The sequence below is a fragment of the Apium graveolens genome, chromosome 7 (genome assembly GCF_009905375.1).
Source record: "Apium graveolens cultivar Ventura chromosome 7, ASM990537v1, whole genome shotgun sequence".
Taxonomy (NCBI): Eukaryota; Viridiplantae; Streptophyta; class Magnoliopsida; order Apiales; family Apiaceae; genus Apium; species Apium graveolens.
In genome coordinates this window covers 146,509,098-146,528,158 of record NC_133653.1, presented here as the reverse complement: position 1 = coordinate 146,528,158, position 19,061 = coordinate 146,509,098, and the positions used below count along the sequence as shown (strand labels likewise).

At 36.9% G+C, this 19,061-nt stretch overlaps 1 protein-coding gene across 2 annotated transcripts; it reads right to left on the bottom strand.

The window, feature by feature from the left end:
- Positions 1–8,981: 8,981 nt before the first annotated feature.
- LOC141672190 (uncharacterized) lies at positions 8,982–18,094 on the bottom strand. Of its 2 annotated transcripts, XM_074478724.1 has the most exons (4): positions 17,900–18,094; positions 17,328–17,759; positions 15,088–16,968; positions 8,982–9,283 (listed from the first exon to the last, which is right to left on the bottom strand). In XM_074478724.1, the coding sequence occupies exons 2-4, from the start codon at positions 17,672–17,674 to the stop codon at positions 9,187–9,189; spliced, it is 2,325 nt and encodes a 774-aa protein (XP_074334825.1). In that variant the 5' UTR covers positions 17,675–17,759; positions 17,900–18,094; the 3' UTR covers positions 8,982–9,186. The 2 variants fall into 2 exon arrangements, with proteins under 2 accessions (XP_074334825.1, XP_074334826.1); XM_074478725.1 differs by lacking the exon at positions 17,900–18,094 and having other exon boundaries at positions 17,332–17,470.
- Between the last annotated feature and the right edge of the window lie 967 nt (positions 18,095–19,061).

The following is a 19,061-nucleotide window of genomic DNA, read 5'->3' as shown; positions in this document are numbered from 1 at the left end:
TCCGACACCAGAAGCCTCTATTTTTCTCAAGACTAGGTCACCTTGTTTGAAAAACCTCTCTTTAACCCTTAGGTTGTAGTAGAATGAAGCCTTTTTCTGATATTCTACTATCTTTGCATGTGCTTTATCTCGCACTTCATCGATTAAATCCAGGGCTAACCTCTGCCCTTCCTCATTTTCTTCTGCATTGAAAGCCTGAATCCTTGGAGAGGAATGTGATATCTCTACTGGAACTACTGCTTCTGCCCCATATGCCAACATGAAGGGAGTTGCTCCTGTCGTGACTCTACAGGTAGTCCTGTAGGCCCATAGTATTGGAAGTATCTCATCCACCGAATTATTTCTTGACTTCTCGATCCTCTTCTTTATTCCATCCAGGATTATCCGATTTGCTACCTCTGCTTGCCAATTGGCTTGCGGGTGAGCCACAGAGGTGAATCGTAACTCAATTTCATTTTCTTCACAATACTTCTTGAATTCCTCATTGTTGAATTGTGTTCCATTGTCAGTGACGAGGATACGGGGAATTCCATATCGGCACATAATATTTTCCCACAGGAATTGTGCAACCTGCTTAGTTGTGATTTTGGCCAAGGGTTTGGCTTCGATCCACTTGGTGAAATAATCAATGGCTACAATCAGAAATTTCCTTTGTGCCGTGGCCATAGGAAAAGGCCCTAGAATATCCATCCCCCACATGGCAAAGGGAATAGGCGAGTTGATAGAGGTTAGCATCTCGGGGGGTTGTCTAACAACTGGTGCATGCTTCTGACAGCGATCACACTTTTTCACATATTCTTTGGCATCAGCCATCATTTCTGGCCAATAGAAGCCTAAATGGGTTATCTTATGAGCCAAGGCCCTGCCCCCCAAGTGTTGCCCACAAATACCTTCATGCACTTCCTCAAGAGCCAAGCGTGCCTCGTCGTGCCTGAGACACCTCAAGTAAGGAACCACGAAAGATCTCTTATACAGAATTCCATCTATCAAGGAGTACCTTAATGCTCGAATAGTTAACTTCCGTGCCTCAGTTGCATCGCTTGGCAACCAACCGGTCTGAATGTGAGCCTTGATGGGATCAATCCATGACATCCCCAAGCCTATGGGAGCCACAAGCTTAACATCTATGCTTCGTGTCTTCAAAATACGGAAGTACACACTTCCTGAACTTTCTTCAATCTCAGATGAAGCAAACTTTGATAGCGCGTCTGCTTTAGCATTTTCTTCCCTTGGAATGTGTTCAACATGGCATTCATTAAATTGGGTCATCACAGCCCTTACTAGGCGAACATACTTAGCCATCGTATCATCCCTTGCCTCAAATTCTCCCTTTACCTGGGATATGATCAGCTTCGAGTCTCTACGGACCTTTAAGTTTTTGACTCTAAGTGTCCCAGCTAGACCAAGGCCAGCAATCAGGGCTTCATACTCTGCCTCATTGTTTGTGGTTGGGAAGTCTAGCTTCATAGCATACTCAATTAAGAATCCATCAGGGCTTTGCAAAACCAACCCTGCTCCACTGGAATTTGTTTTTGATGCTCCATCAAAATAGAGAACCCAATATTCTTTCTCCTTATCATCCTTCTCCCTGTCCCCATTGTCGACTCCCTTGTCTTGAGGTATGGTATCTTCCTGCCCCCCGACTTCTTGGTTGGGTATGGTACATTCCACCACGAAGTCAGCTAGTGCCTGGGCTTTTATAGCCGTACGTGGCTTATACTTGAGATCAAACTCTCCCAACTCTATTGCCCACTTAATCAGTCTCCCACTTGCCTTGGGACTGTGAATGATATTTCTCAGTGGCTGATTTGTTAGCACTTCAATCTGGTGAGCTTGAAAATAAGGACACAGCTTTCTTGAAGCCATTACCAAGGCTAAAGCCAATTTCTCAATAGTTGAATAATTCAATTCAGCACCATGCAGAATTTTGCTGACATAGTATACGGGTTTCTGGACTTTCAGTTCTTCCTTAACCAACACCGCGCTCAAGGCGCTCTCTGAAACAGCCAAGTACAAGAATAAAATTTCACTCAGAACTGGTTTGGCCAACAACGGGGCCTGGGCCATATACTTCTTTAACTCTTCAAATGCCTTCTGGTTTTCCTCACTCCATACAAAGTCTTTGATGTTCTTTAGCGATTTGAAGAATGACAAACGTTTGTCCCCCGACTTGGAGATGAATCGTCCTAGCGCAGCAACCCTTCCTGTAAGCTTCTGAACATCCTTAACAGTTTTTGGTGGTTCCATGTCCAGGATCGCCTTTATTTTATCCGGGTTAGCCTCAATTCCCCTCTTTGAGACCATCAGTCCCAAGAATTTTCCAGATCCTACTCCGAAAGCACACTTCGTAGGATTCAACATCATCTTGTGGTACCTCAGAACCTTAAAAGCTTCCCTTAAATGGGCTATCTGATCAGTCTTTACTAGACTCTTGACTAACATGTCATCAACATAGACTTCCATAGTCTTACCAATAAGATCCTTAAAAATTCTATTCACCAACCTTTGATAGGTGGCTCTTGCATTCTTGAGACCAAACGCCATAACAAGATAACAATAAACACCAAAGTCAGTGATAAATGATACCTTTGGAATGTCATCCTTATGCATTTTGATCTGGTTGTATCCGCTAAATCCATCCATGAAACTCAGCATCTCATGTCCAGCAGTGGCATCAATCAAAGTATCAATCCTTGGCAGCGGAAAACAGTCTTTGGGGCATGCATCATTCAGATCAGTGAAGTCTATACACATCCTCCACTTTCCATTAGCCTTCTTCACCATTACAGGGTTTTCTAACCACTCTGGAAATTGAATCTCCTCAATAAAACCAGCCTCTAAGAGCTTTTCTACTTCCTGTTTTATAGCCTCTTGTCTTTCCGGGGCAAAATTTCTTTTCTTTTGTTTCACTGTCTTCCGGCTTGGATCCACGTTTAGCTTGTGAGTAATTAACTCCGGGTCTATGCCTGGCATATCAGCTGCTGACCATGCAAACACATCACTATTTTCTTGCAAAAATTTCACTAACTTCCCTCTAAGGGGCTCCTCTAATGTGGCTCCAATGAAAGTCATCCTCTCAGGATTCTTGGGGTCTAAAGGAACCGAAACCAATTCTTCTGCTGGCCTTCCTCTATTCTCATCATTTTCTCGAACATTCATATCTTCAATAGGAAGAACCTGCCCCCGACTCCATCTGCCCTCAAAGAGGCCACATAACAGCTTCTAGCCATTTTTTGATCTCCTCTCTCTTCTCCAATCCCGTTTCGGGTGGGAAACTTCATGACTGAATGGTAGGAAGAGGGGACTGCCTTGAAGGCATGTATCCCTGTTCTCCCCATGATAGCATTATAAGTTGAACTAGCCTTTACCACCATGAAATCCAGCATCTGCGTTGCTTGCCTTGGCTCCGTACCTATGGTGGTTGGCAATTTGATTATCCCTTCCACAGGACATTCTACTCCAGCAAATCCATATATCGGCGTGTCGGTTGGTGTCAACTGGGAGTCGTTATACCCCATTCTTAGAAAGGTGTCGTGGAGCAAGATATCCACAGAAGCACCATTATCCACAAGGACCCTCTTAACCGGGCTATTTCCTATTATCGGTGTTATGACCAGCGGGTCGTCATGGGGAAACTTTACACCCTCTAGGTCAGAATCATCAAAAGCCAATGTTACTTCTGTCCTGGCCCTCTTCGGGGCTTATCCAACAATATGCATAACCTCCCTAGTATATGCCTTTCTGGAATTTTTGGACAATCCAGCAGCAGTTGGACCTCCAAAGATCGTGTTTATCACAGGCCCTCGAGGGCGTCGCGGTCCTCCAAAAATTGCATTTATAACCGGCCCTCTAGGTTGGGGATTCCGCCCCTGATCGTCTTGGTCCCTCCTACGATCTTCAAAGTTCTTCCTTCCATTATTATTTATGTCCCCTCCATCTCCAGTATACTTGTTCAATCTTCCTTTTCGAATCAAAAACTTAATTTCATCTTTCAATTGCCTACACTCATCGGTGTCATGGACAACATCCTTGTGAAACCTGCAATACTTGCTCTTATCTAGCTTGGCGGGATCAGCCTTCAAGGGCTTAGGCCAACGAATATCTCTATCTTTCTCAATCTCCATCAAAATCTGACTTCTAGGAGCACTCAGCTTAGCGTATTCAGTGAACTTTTGCCCAGGTCCTCCCTTCTTGGGGGTTGAATCAGGGTTTTGTTCGGTTCTAGGATATTTGTCCTTAGCGATATACTCCAGATCAGTTTTTCGCTTCTTGCCTCCAGTGGGCTCATTACTTACTACGGTCTTCCTCATGCTTTCTTCAACCTTGATATACTTCCCTGCCCTCTCTTGGAGTTGCAACATGTTTTCAAGGGGACGTTTGGCCAAGGACATCTTGAAAAACTCATCCCTGGTTCCTTGTTGCAGTGCTATCATGGCTACCTTATCATCAAGGTCTGGGACTTTTAAAGCCTCCTTTGTAAAACGATTCAGGTAATCTCTCAAGGATTCCTTAGCTCCTTGCACAAGACTCATAAGAGATGCTGAACTTTTCTCATGGACTCTTCCACTGATGAATTGCTTAATAAAAGCCTGACTTAATTCTCTGAACGATCCAATAGAATTTGGGGGCAGGCGACTATACCATCTTTGAGCCATACCCGACAGGGTTTGAGGGAAGGTCCGACACTTTATAGCATCATTCACGGGTTGCAGCAGCAGTGCATTAGAGAATGTCCTAACATAATTAGCGGGGTCTCCCGTGCCATCATAGGCTTTGATAGTGGGCATCTTGAATTTCCTCGAGATATGGGCATTCATTATCTCTTCTGTGAAGGGTGGAGTTGGATCATCAGGATCTCCAAGGGGAAGGAGATTGCTTGGATCAGTTCTTGGGACAGCAGCCCTTCTTCTTACCGGACCATCCAGGTCTATGACAGGAGGAGGATTTCTCCCCCTAGGAGGTATCTGGGGTCTGGTGGCCTGGTGAGCCTCCAAATCACGCCTCAGCCTTTGCATTTCAGCCTCATGAGCCCTGATCCTTTCCTGCACTTCTTGGGGATTCGCCCCTGGGGTGCTTTGGGGGCGTTGCCTTCCATCGGCCATTGGCTCTTTTCCAGGACGCCTCCTTCTCGGGGCCACTTCATCATCCGAAGATTCGGAGTCTCTTTCACTGTAAGGACCAGAAAATTCCCGATCCTCAGGGATAGGACCCAAACCTCGTATATAGGGGGCGACTGCCCTCGTGCTTCGCTTCGCCCAGCATATCCGCTTCCTCCAACCTCAGGGTGAAGGGGCATCCCATAAGGGGGGTTAGTAGTAACAATAGTTGAATATTTATACCCGACGGGTCGAGAATTCACAGGTATATGTACTTGTTGAACTTGAGGATTCGTACCTTGAATAGTCGGGGGAGTTGTCCCTTGTGGCTGAGGTTGAGTTGCCCCTGTCTGGGCTTCCCCTGAGTAGATGCATAAGTTGAATGGGGAGGAACCTCCACGGTTGATGAAATCACCTGGGTTGTCTCTGATGGTGTTCCTTCCTCTAGAGCTCCAATTATTCTCCGTGTTCTCGCCATGGTTGTTGTTGCGATTCCCACAGACGGCGCCAAATGTTATGGATAAAAAACTAAGGTTATTATTTGTTGTATTTATTACTAAGATTCGGGAGCTCAAGGCCTTTAATGGCTGCTCTAGTGTTTCGTGGCTCGATCTGCCTTTACGAGATGCCTACGTATCTCTGTGAATTAGAGAATCAAGCCAAAAAATGTAGTTCTGATTTGTGGGGTGAGGCCCCTTATATAGATGTTGGGAGTCCTTGAATTGGACTTGGTATAGGAGACTTGGTGGGCAAGTCTCATAATTAGAATGGACTTTGGAGTCCTAGATAGTAGGAAACTGATTTCATATCCTTTTAGGTCCCCTTGAGGCTAATCTCTATGGATTTATATCCTTATCGGGACTCTTCTCAACATCTGATTTTTTCCTTATTAATTAATTACGAAATTAATTAATAACCAGGGCTTTTGGGCCTTTTTTATTCCATCAGGCCTGATCTGGTCCATCAGGCTTAACCTTTCTGGTCTAAGTATCATATATCTTTTTATTGGGCCTAGCAGTCCACAGCTTGTACAATTAATGCAGTATTTAATTATACAATCATAATTTATTTATCCCCATGTTAGTTTTTACTAATAAGATTATTTAAATTTAATCGACGCTTGGATGAACACTAATAAATAGATATTAATGTGAAAATAATGAATACAGAGAGTATAAGTCAATTCAGATTAGTTGAAATTTAAATATATAAAATTTTAAAAATAGTTATTTAATATTTCATTATAATTGTAGGTCATGCATTGTTTTACTTGTTATATAAATCTAACATATTAGTTTTGTTGAAACGAATTGTACAATTATCTTATGAATGCAATTTTTCTTATTTTAGATAATTTAATATTAATTAATATTATTTTATAATTATCATATAATTAGCTTTTTCAATATGGTTTATTTAATATTGTTTAATTATTAATAAAAAAATGTTTTTCAAATTAAAAGCAAATAGATGCTTGGATGAACACTAACTAATAGAAAATATAGTTTAAAGGAAATATAAGTCAATTTGTGTTAGATTAGTACCAAAATTTGGTACTTTTGTATTTCCGTACTTTTGTGCTGCAATAAAATACGGTCTCGTTTATTAATAAATATTATAGTTTTAATTATCTTATTAACAAAATATTTGTTATTTTAGATAATTTAATATTAAATAATATTATCTTATAATTATTTTATAATTAGCTTTTTCAATTAGTTTATTTAATATTACTTACTTTTTGATAAAAATATTTTTTTCAAATTAAAAGTAATTAGATGTTTGGATAAATATTAACTAATAAAAATAAAGTTGAAATAAAATATAAGTCAATTATTTAAGGTAAGTACCAAAATTTGATATTTTAATAATTCGGTATTTTTGTTCACCAATAAAATATGATTTCAATTATTAATAAAGAGTATAGATTCATAATTACATGTTCGTTTTCTTTTCGCTTTGTTTTGTACGTTCATGATTAATATAATAAAAAATTGATTAACAAGAGATTATAAAATTTATTATTAAAAATAAAGACAAGCACAATTATTTAGAACCAATAATTTATATTTGTATTATTTATAAAAAATGAAGTAAGATAATGTTGTAAATACTCGGAGCCTCTTGCATGTTCAGTGACATGTGACTTCGGAGTTCGTCAACCCGATCAAATCGACCCAACTCAACCATCTTTTAAGCCGATTAACTCGTTTTAAAAAAATCCGATCTATGGTTGGGTTAAAAAAAATTAAAACCACATTAAATGGGTTGGTTACAGGTCCAAGATTTTTTTGGCCTACCTAACCCAACCCGATTTAACTCGAGCCTTGTTCGATAATTTAAATATAATCTATATATTATATACAATTGTACATTATAAAATATAAATATATTTATTCATAATTACATTTCGTGTAAGTGTATATAATTTACGACATGATATACATTACTAAAATTTCAATTTAATCATAGTACTATAATAGTAAGTTCTATTATTCGAAATTAGCAATTATATATAGTACTAATTATATATATATATATATATAGTTATTCAATCCGTTCAAACCAATCTAACCCGATCCAAACCGATGTACGACGGGTATGGTTGGGTTACGATTTTATATTTTACAAGTTGGGTCAAAAAATTTCAAACGAATTTAATTGAGTTGGGTAGTAAAAAGGCACCAAGCCGACCCATGAATACCTAGCTGCAACTCACTTTTCCATTTTCCAGATACAATCGTGTTAATGGTGACGTAATCAAGTCTATTTTTTCAACTATATTCACTTGCTTATTTTTTTCACAGCATGATTGCTTATTTCAGCTCGTTCTACTTGTAGAATGTAAGATAGGTTTAGGCGTTTAGCTCTGCCCTGAGAGTGTCCAGACTCCAGATTATCGGGCAAACGCCGTTAGTAGCGTGGTGAGCGGGATCGAATCGTGTTTTGTAAAATTTAAATCTGATTCGTTATATTTGGTTTCGGATCGGATTTGGGTCCGAATATTAAAATTAAAGTTCCAAATTCGATACATCAGGTTTTTTCGAGTTTCAGGTCGATTTCAAATTTAATTCGGATGCTTTAAAAATAATTAATTAAAAATAAATAAATTCATATTATTATACAAATATGTTAGGTAAAATATTTTTTTAAATGTTGTTTTTAAAATACAAAAATAGTACTTCGTATATTTGCAATAAAATATTGGTGCAGTGATCGAAGTCATACTCTTTTGAACATAGTATAAAAGTTCGACTCACTCATGCGTATGTGTTTGTTTAACTAAAAATAAATAGTACCTTACCTATTTAGATAATTCAATATTAGTGTCAAATATAATAAATTTAATTATAAATAATTATCCAGCGACCTAGTTATAAATATTAGATTTAAATATTTGATGTAAAATCATGTATTATTATTATTATAAAATTATGTAAAATAAGAATATGCTAACGGTTTTCTTCGGATTTCAGGTTCGGATTGGGTTTCAAACGAATTTCGGATTTCGAGTCAGGTATCAGTTCGGTATAATTAAATCGTGTTCGGATAAATTCAAACGAATTGGAATAGGTTGAATATCCGACAGGTCAGGTAAATTTGTCTTCCCCGGTAACGAGGACAAAGATTTGATAAATTATTAAGACTTTTAATTTACGAGATTTTGTTTTTAGTTTCGTTAGACTTCGGAAGAAAAATTAACCTATTATTAATTTTGCTGCAGGGTTGTGACTTGTGACAAACATGTCCATCTTGATGTTGGAAACTGTTTTTTTAACCCCTAATAATATTAGGGCAAACTGTCATGGGCATTGTAATTTTACCAGAAAATTATACTTGCTATAATGCTGTTTAAAGGTAATCGAAACTCGAAACTATTTGAAATCTAACAAGCGAGTATTTTAAACTCATTGAGTATACGTTGAAATCTACAGGGTGTGATATGAACTTGGCTCATCAAGTCCAGGAGCTGGCACCAAACTATAAAACTAAACTAAAAACTTTCAAATAATCTAAAACCAATGATTTGGAGCAACTTCTGATCAATTTTCCTATCCAAATTTGGTTGAAGCCATGTAAACAAAAACTTCTAAACAGCAAATGATTCTGTAAGCTCCTCTTCTATGGTCACATCTATTGACAGCGGCAGAGGTTCTGATGCTTCGTTGTTATCCTCCTGCGCCACACTGTTAAAGTAGGAAATAATTTTTTTTGCTCAGTCAGCAGTACAACCACATATCACAAAAAGCAGTTGCACCAATAAAACAATATAAACAAACTGGAAGGATAAATGTATGAATGCAAGGACAGATCCGTATTGAAGTATAAATTGTTATACGTATAATACAGTATAGTAGGGTGTTATAAGGACCTAGGATTAAGGAGATGAATCTTAAATGTTCATGTAATTTAGAAGTAGGAGAAAGAATCAAATAAGCTTTCCATGTTAGTTGTATCAATAAAGTAACCGCGTCAGGCCTTAAGGGCATTGCGTGTATGCCCGTCAGGCACATGCTTCAATAAAGTTTTGGCACCGCAGCCATGGTAAGATCCTAAAACATTGTGTTCGAGGGCCAAAAAGACAAAATCGGTTCTTTGCCTTTACTTTTGGTCTCCGACTAAGAGCTCATATGATTCTCATTGATGCCCTTGGAAAGTGGAAGATATCGATTTTGTGAAAAGATAGAACTACTAGGCTGGCTCAGATACAATGACATGTTTTGTAAAGACATAGTACTAGTAGGCTGCCTTAAATACAATAACAGTCTAACAAGCAAAAGCCTTCAACTTATACTTCAGCACTTTTCACTCTTTAGTAGACCTTTGACCTAAACTCCTGCTCTAAAGAAGCAAGAAAAATGCTATGCAAGTTCATGATTACAGTCAGACCAACTTCCCAGTAACTAGTTGTTAAACCTAACAATAGTCACTCAAAGATAAACTCAAACCTACAATCAACTCAATACATTGGCCAATAGACCAACTGACATAGTCATGGGTTGAATTATTTATGTTGAAACTTGGTAAATTAGTAGCCTCAGCATTATAAACGTTTATTATGTATTAAGATTATAGTTCCAGAACATCAAATACACAATATATAATATATTTGAGGCCAAAAAATAAATTTCGTTAGATTAAGATTATAAAAATTATGGAGTATTTTTGGGCTTAGCCAAGTGCAACTTGCACTCTCATACAAGACACACGTATGTTCAAAATATTTCACCTGTAAAAAGCTTCTTTTCTGCATATCGTACCCTACTTCACGGACTCCCACGCCAATCGAATGACTTGTCCGTACTAAGACGATCAATCAGTGAAGGAAACGAAATAAAATTTACCATAAATCTCAAGAGATTCTACCTTCATCTTCCTAACCTCAGACCCAGGTTCTAGAAATCCCTCCTAGAATAATTAGTTCTTTATTCCAAGCACTTATACATTAGAAGGTATGCTACCGATTTGGTATCCTGTTCTGCTTAATCTACACATATTAAGATGTCATTCACTGCTTAGTTCTGCTTAACTCGAACTCATGTTAGTTCCTGTTGTCGTTCATACAATTATATTAATCATCTAATTCTCTAATATTTGTAGCCTTGAGGTAAATAATAAGCGACAGACCCATGGCAATGATCTTGCCTAAGATTCTTGGTCAGTTCTGATCAACTCAGCATGGCCCGACTCGTTTTGTAAGCACAAGTTCTGAAAATGATTTACGTGATTGGGAATTATCAGTACCTTGTCCTCAAGGTCCTGAATGGTTTTATATATGCTTGCTCTATCCTAGCCCTTATACAAGTCCATCAGTGATCTAAAGAACCATATTAGACTCCAATGCAGGTAAACATGATACAAATGCAAGCACAAACATAGCACGTTTTAAATTTAAACTAAAGCATATAAAATTATATTTCTATTTGTTGCTATAATCAAGATCAATAGAACACAAGGAAATCAGTAATTAGTATCAAGAATATTACTATAAGAAAATAAGCCACTCAAATTTTAAACAGTCACTTCAGCATCTAGAATCAGAATTTAAATGATTCTGGCTGGCACATCCTTGGAATAATAATAAAATATAAAATCTAGGAAGCACCGACACTCCAAAAAGGCTGCCGTATGCGTGTCGGACACGGCCGACACGGCGACTCAGCACCGACACGGCTGAGTACGTGTCCGACACACCACATGGCGTGTCGACAGAAAAAGGCGACCGACACAGGTTTGGCACGGTTTCAACACGCGACCGACACGGGTTTGACACGGGTTCGACACGCGACCGACACGGCCCACCGACTGGGCCCATATGAAAAAAGCCCAAAATCATTATAAAAAAAAAGCCAAACCATCTTTTATATTAACCATAATTTCAATGTCCCTCTGTCTTTTATAACATCCCTCTTCATCTTTCATCCGATAAAATACAAAACCGTATATATATATACAATCAAATATATACATACAACTATATATATAACACATATATCTTTATAGATCTCTCTTGTTGTTTGAAGGACACATACTATGGGTGGGTCAATAAGTTCCAGCGCAAATAGTAACACTACTGCAGGTTACATCAGATGATCATTTGAATGAAAATCACTTAGAAGATGAACCAGACATGGAAGTTGTTCTTTTTACACAAGATGATCATTTGAATGAAAATGTAGAATAAATCTTACACTAGTTTATCACTTATTATGAAAGAAACTCTATTATTATTATGAACGAAGCCGTTAAATATTTGACATCTACAAATTTTATATTTATTTTTTTTGCCGTGTCCCGTATCCAGTACACTTTGATAATTGATGAATCCCCGTGCCCCGTGTCACCGTATCAGTGTCGGTGCTTCCTAGTATACAATCAATATTCTCTCTTTAGGCCTAACATGCAATTTTGTAAGAAGGGGAAAAGTTAAATTTGTGAACTGCATGGAGATTTGGCTGACTTCGGCAAGTAGTATTCATTTTTGTTCTAGTAGACAAATTTGTAGATGGATATAAATACTTGGGAACAGCAAGGCTCCATCTTAAATGACATAATTAAAATCTGAATTAAAGAGAAAAGATATGTTAAGCTGGAGGCAAAAGGGGATACGGCCTATGTTAAAGATTTGAGAGTTTCCTTTGCCCTTTTCACAAGGGCAATAAGCGGCATCCATAGATGGAGAATAAAGCGGTGCAAGAAACTCTCGCCCAAAGAAGAAAATTTCTCTCTTTCCTCAATTTCCGGTATCTCTTAATTTTATTTTTCTACTCCAATTGCTTCTCAAAATATTCTGTTGGTTTTTTAACAAGTTTATGGCTCCAGGTTCAAATGTATGAACCCCAGTATCACCAAATCAGGCAAAGCAATTATAATCAAAGCTGTAGGACCCCCAATGTCACAATATCTACTACCTAAGAGAAAAAAATGGCAGAACAAACATTGGTCTCCCTGATTAATAAGCAAGCATTCTACATAAAGCATTAAAAGTTAATAACGGAAATATGGTAAATACTTGCTGCAGCAGAAGTCATAAAAGAAATTTGGTGGGATTTTAAATAGATATCATGTTTGGATCAATCATTGGCCAGCAAGAGGGAAATAAGTGGATTTCGGGAAGCTCATAGGAATGACAGGAAGCCCTGCCTTTCGGCTTCCTATTCCTAAGACCATATAAGGGACGGGAGGATTCCTTAGTCTTTCACGCTACTACAGAATTTCTGAAATTTTTTTCTAAAAGAAACAAGCGGGACTTAAAGAGCTGCAGAGGATAGTTTCAAACTGAAAAAGGATCTATTTTGGCACGCCCTTCTTTAAGAGCTTAAAGAGGCTTGCCCCACATTTTGGTGCTGGCATTACCAGATATTACCTAGGAATTTGTTGAGACTAATGGCACCCAGGAGGAAGCTCAGGTGCTGTATTAACTCAAGTTAGCAAAGCAATCACATTTTACAGAAAAGCTCTAGGGCCCCCAAAATCAAAATGTCTACCAATGAGAGTAGGATGGTGGTACAAAGATGGAATCCCTATCTAATAAGAAAGCAGATGTAATATAAAAAGGCTGCAGCAGATGCAATATAAAAGGCTGAAGGGATTTCATTACACCATTTCCACAGAAAGTTTGGTGGCCAATAATTTGTCTTAGAAGTATGGTTCAGAACAGACGGCACGATCTGGGATCAGATGAAGTCAGGGGTACAATTAAACTAAAGGGGGAATGAATTCACAATCTGATACCCAGTGGATAAAAAATAATTTAAATATAATGCAATACCATACTAGTGTGCAGAGGTATAAAAATGGTATAATGGATCCTATCATGTGGTGCATGTTGGCACATTGACTATGTCAAAAAGTCATCACAGTTAATTTAGATAGTTGTATATTAGGCAGTTCCTTTCATACTTTCATTATGTATACCATAAAACATATGTGAATCAGCATTCAGCAATTCCACCTCCGTACAAGTAACCTGTGATAACATCATATATCTATATATTATACCAAAAAACTGCTATCCTAAACCATCAATTTCCTTCCTCTCTCTCCTCATTTCCTCATTATAATTATAACAATCCACTAATTCTCTCTCTTCTTCTTTTCTCATTTAATTTATGATTTGCACAACTATTTCCTTGTTAGTATGAAAAATGAAAACCAATTACATCAACTCTTTCAAAAATATAAATACAAAAAAACTGCGTACATTTTTTATAAGAAAATTAAGTTCAGATCATCTTTTACTATCTCAATTAATTTTTCTTTTTCGAAATATTACATTTCACTAAATCTTTCTTTTCCCTATCTTTTAGCGTCTTTGTCAGATATTTTTTACATATTAGGTCAATGCCTTTTTACTATTCTTTAATTAATAATGTTTCAAAAGTAAAATATAGTCCTATCAATATGTTTTCCGCAATATGCGACAAATATATATTATATATCATAATTTGATGTTTATTAATTTTCATGAATACTTTTATTATTATATACAGTGGAATTGAAATAATTTTATACAATATATATAATATACAGGTTTCGCAAATTATGTACTAATCTCGGAACTACATGCTACTTTATATTGAATAATTTGAGATTTTGGAAATTTATTAATAAACATTTTAATCATTATGTAATTCTTTATGTTAAAATTATTGACATACATGTTTGACTTATATCTACATAATAAAGATCTCATTTTCAACACCCGTGTTTTTCTTTGATTTAACAATAGATTTTATGTTATATAATTATTATATACATGTTTGATATATTTTACATTATAAAGATCTCATTTCTAAAAACCCGTGTCTTTTTTTTCATTTGACTACATATTTTAAACACCAATTTTTCTTCTACATGATTGTGACCTATGAAAAATTTATAGTTATAGGCTCACAGTACCATATAATTTCCTATTTTTAAAATCCCATAATGTTTCTTATTTAAGTCAACTATCGGCACAAGTACTCATATTATTATAATTATTATGTGGGTCAGCGGGTAATTATTCCTGCAAATAAGTGATCGAATATTCACAATCAATAGCATTATATATATATAGGGTGCTACTCCAATACAAACCAATATTACAATAGAAACTAGAAACCAAATATTTTTTTAAAAAAATTACTTCGAAATATAACACATATGGTATGCAAATCGATCGTTGAGAGATGTAGAAAAATACAGTGAAATCGGATTTTTTAAAAAACTTACGGTTTGACGGGAAAAATCAAATTAAAAACGGAGGGGCAAAGCTGAAAGTAGGTGAGGGAGGGTGCTTTTAGGGGGGCCATTAGATTATGTTGATCTAATGGTTGAGAGTAGTTCTAAATTTCTATTTTAAATTTGGTTTGTATTTGATCATCCCCCTATATATATATATATATTAGAAGCACTTCACATAAACTATTCCAAGAAATTATGTTAAGGAACTTCATATGCCAAACAAACACATAAAAATGGAACTCTTTTCGCTTAGAGACCTCACCTGCAAGTTTTCTTATTGTGACCAAGACCCTTGCACTTGCTACACTGTAGTGTCCTCTTAATTATGTCTGATGAACCACCATGTTTCCTCTTTTTTCTGCTTGCTGGGCACCTAGTTGGTGGAGGAGTTACAAGAATTTCTACCTCTTGTGATTCAATCATCACTGGTTTGTCTACATTAGGTACTGGACTTATTGAATCTAAATAAGTTAAGCGGTAACTCTCAGCTGTAAAGTATCTAGAGCAATAATCATACGGATCCCTACCAAGACCTAAGATAACAGCAATAGCATGGCAACAGGGCAACCCCGTTATCTGCCATCCTTTGCAGCTACAGTCCCAATGATCAACATTAACTATATCAACTGATTCACTCTGAACTTCGAATGTGCCAGCATCCAGCAGTGACACCTGAAGTAAGTGGGCCTTTAAAGTCGCGCTTTTTAACTTTTCTTCCATTGATGGTGTTAACCTTGTTTCCCAATGACTTGAATCGGCTCGCCGCTTATAGTACAAGTCCATCATTTTACCCCGCAATGAATCGATTATCTGCGTAATAGGCAATTCGTTTGCATCTGACAACCAACCATAAAATGGCAGTCCGAAATTAGACGAAACATGATTATACCTTGAACCAGCAAAAAAAGCATTAGCCCAGTGATCTGGTTCACTACTTATTACCCAATTATAGGCTTCAGGGGATATAGCCTTTAAGCTTTCAGTACATCGTTCAAAAGCATCAAGCTTCGGAGCAGTGGCAGCAGCATACAAATCTTGAACCATGAGGCGCCTAGCTTCATAAGAAAATGGCTCCTTCAAATCAATATTAAGTTTCTCAGCAAGATAGTGCAGACAATAGCCATGGTAACACCCCCCGCCAAATATTTCACGCAATGTCTCTTTTAAACCCTTTTGGAAATCTGCTATAAATGTAATCTGGTGAGATGTGGAAACTACAGATCTCAGTTCCAAAATAAAGTAATGCCAGTTGTCATCAGTCTCATCATCCACTATAGCAAACGCCACAGGAAATATTCCATCATCTCCATCGGCAGCGGTAGCAGTCAACAACACACCCTGATATTTTGAATTCAGAGGAGTGCTATCAAGAAAAATTAGAGGCCGGCAACCTCGTTCAAAACCAGATATTGAAGCATGAAATGAGACAAATAGGCGATGGAAGCTTGAGTCCTCCTTTGTAGTGAATTTAGCAATACTTCCTGGATTTGTTTCGATTATCTTGTTACAGAGGAAAGGCAATTGACTGTATGCCTCTTTATGAGAGCCATGAAGCTGCTCCCTAGCAAGTCCTTTTGCACGCCACGCCTGGGAATAGTTTAACTGAACACCATATTCTCGTTCAATATCTGCAACAATATCCCGAGGCTTGTAGTTAGGAGAAAGTTTCAACTTCTCCTTTATGATACTACCAACCCAGCCCCTTCCTGCACGATGCTCAGCTTTCAATTTGGTTCCTTCACACGTATGAATGCCAATCATTTTCTTGATACAGATTAACTGAGTGCTGGCAACCTTGGATGCCCATATACGCCACTGACAACCTTCTGCTTTGCATACAACAGATACTCGCTGACTATCATTCTTCTTGAATTTGTATGTAAATCCATGTGCAATTGAGTACTTGTGTAGAGCATCACGAAATTCAGGAAAACTAGAAAATCTTTGATTCACGCCAGTAATAGTATTCTGCCACTGCATTGCAACCATATGATTATTTTCATCGTTTGTTAAACTGAGAGTTTTATCTGGGTTTGATTGATTGGCTGTGTCCATCTCTATATCAATGGTATCATCTGCTTTGGCAGTAAGTAAAGGTGTGTCAGGAAGAACAGCAGCTTCTGATATACTAATCTTGCTAGGCCTGCATGATACGTGGTTCCGTCAGATTCACGACAATATATATTCATTAAATGTATATAAAGTGAACTAAAATGTCTTCACACGTCATTTTTTATTTTGCATTGCATTTTCGTATATGTCCGTGAAGAAAGACATAAAGATTCCAGTTCCCCAATATATATGTTTTGCTGCAATTTTCTACTGTGCACAATACAATTAGCCGAAATGTTATGAAGGAATACACACGTGTTGGGCACAGAAATGTGTGCATGTAAGACATGATGATTTCATAAATCACCAAAATATGGCAATAGTTGATAATCTATCCATGTGAAAAATATACGAAATAAAACATTCAATAAATAACTAAACTTGGAGTACCTACTGCCAGACACATTCGGAACACTCAGAGCAACACCGCTATCATTAATAACAAACACCTCAACTTGGTCAAAATCCTCGCAAAAATTAACCATCCTCTGCAAGTCCTTCTCTCTTGATATGCTAATAAGCGTTTTCCTATGTCCCGGAAGAAAGTACTTAATCAAAAAGTCATCAATGCTATACTGGAACATTTCAGCTAACTCTTGCTTGAAATTATCCCACCGAGTCTCGTGATCAACATCAACAGCATAAGCCTCCCCGCCATCGTAAACTAATGAACCATCATCACCCGTTTTAAATTCACCGCCAGATTGACAAATGGCAATAATTTTCTTGCTCCCCATGTAAAAAAATCACTTGCAAACTCAAAAAGACTCAATTTTTATGAATTGGGTAACTCTAAATAAAGTGTATCTGATGAAACCGAGCCTGCATTGATAAATTCATACTGAAATTAATACTGAAGCACATATTTATCTAAAGTCAAAAAAGTCTGTACTAATATAAATACATGGTATACATAAAGACTATAAAATTGAAGAATTTATCGAAATTCAAGAAATTTGTACCTTTGAAAAACTGGAAAACGTCAAGCTTGGACTAAAATTCGTATTTCATTATATAAGGGGTGTTTAAGGTAGAAGAAGATAGTTTGAATGTGTGTGTGTATTTTGTGTGTGTGTAAACCCTAATGTTTGAAAAAAAATTAGAGAACTGGATTTGTTAAATTAGGATTTGGGTCCTGCTTGTTTTGATTTACGGCTCAAGAGTAAGGGCGTGTTTGTGTATGTTCACCAGAAATTTCCCCTAAATTTAAGTGAAATTATAATTAGGATATTTTTGGTATTTTTCTTTCTAATTAATGTTATTAGCAGTTAACTCTTAAATTTTCGATTTTGGCTTTCATGAAAGGTAACATTAATTTTTTTTAATCTTTAGGGGTTTCACAAATATTTGGAATTAGGAATGGGTTTAGAATGAGTAAAACTCATACCTAGTGTTTGGTTATTTTTTAATTCCTAAGTTCAAACCTATTAGGTATAGATTCTTCATATCTCAGGGGAGGTGGTTATAGCCAAATTCCTTGCGTCGTAGTACAATACTAAAAATATTATTCGTCTTATTTTCTTGGCCAATGTAGCTGATGTTAGGAATATATTGTGTACTTGATGATAACTCACCAAAACATCTTAAGTAAAATTGTTAAGTGTCTTTTGTAGCTTTCAAGTTTCAACGGATAACCTCAGTTAGTCTATCCATTGAAAAAATAGCTTATGTTAATAAGTGTGTACCACATTCAGTACACTATGATAGCTGGGGGGAATCGGTAGTTTTAGTATTTTCTAAGTCATGTTGACTACTAGTAAGATATATAAAATAGGTGGGCTAAGTGAAAATATAAAATATCTTGTAATTTTGTATAAGTGAAATGTATCAACTGCTAAGAAAATACCTTCAACTGCTAAACTACAAGTTTCAACGGATGACTCTACAAGTATCAGCGGATAATTCAATATGCCTTCAACGGATAAGCCAATCAAGCCTTTAACGGATATCAGATAAAACTGTAAACGGATGATATCAAGAAAGTTTCAACGTATGACACTAATATAGTGTCAACGGATAAAATCTATGAAGTTTCAACTAATAATCAACAAGATAGCAGTTGATAGTGACTTGACACAAGCTGACTGAGTCACATGAGTTGATAGTGCACAAAAGGAATATGGC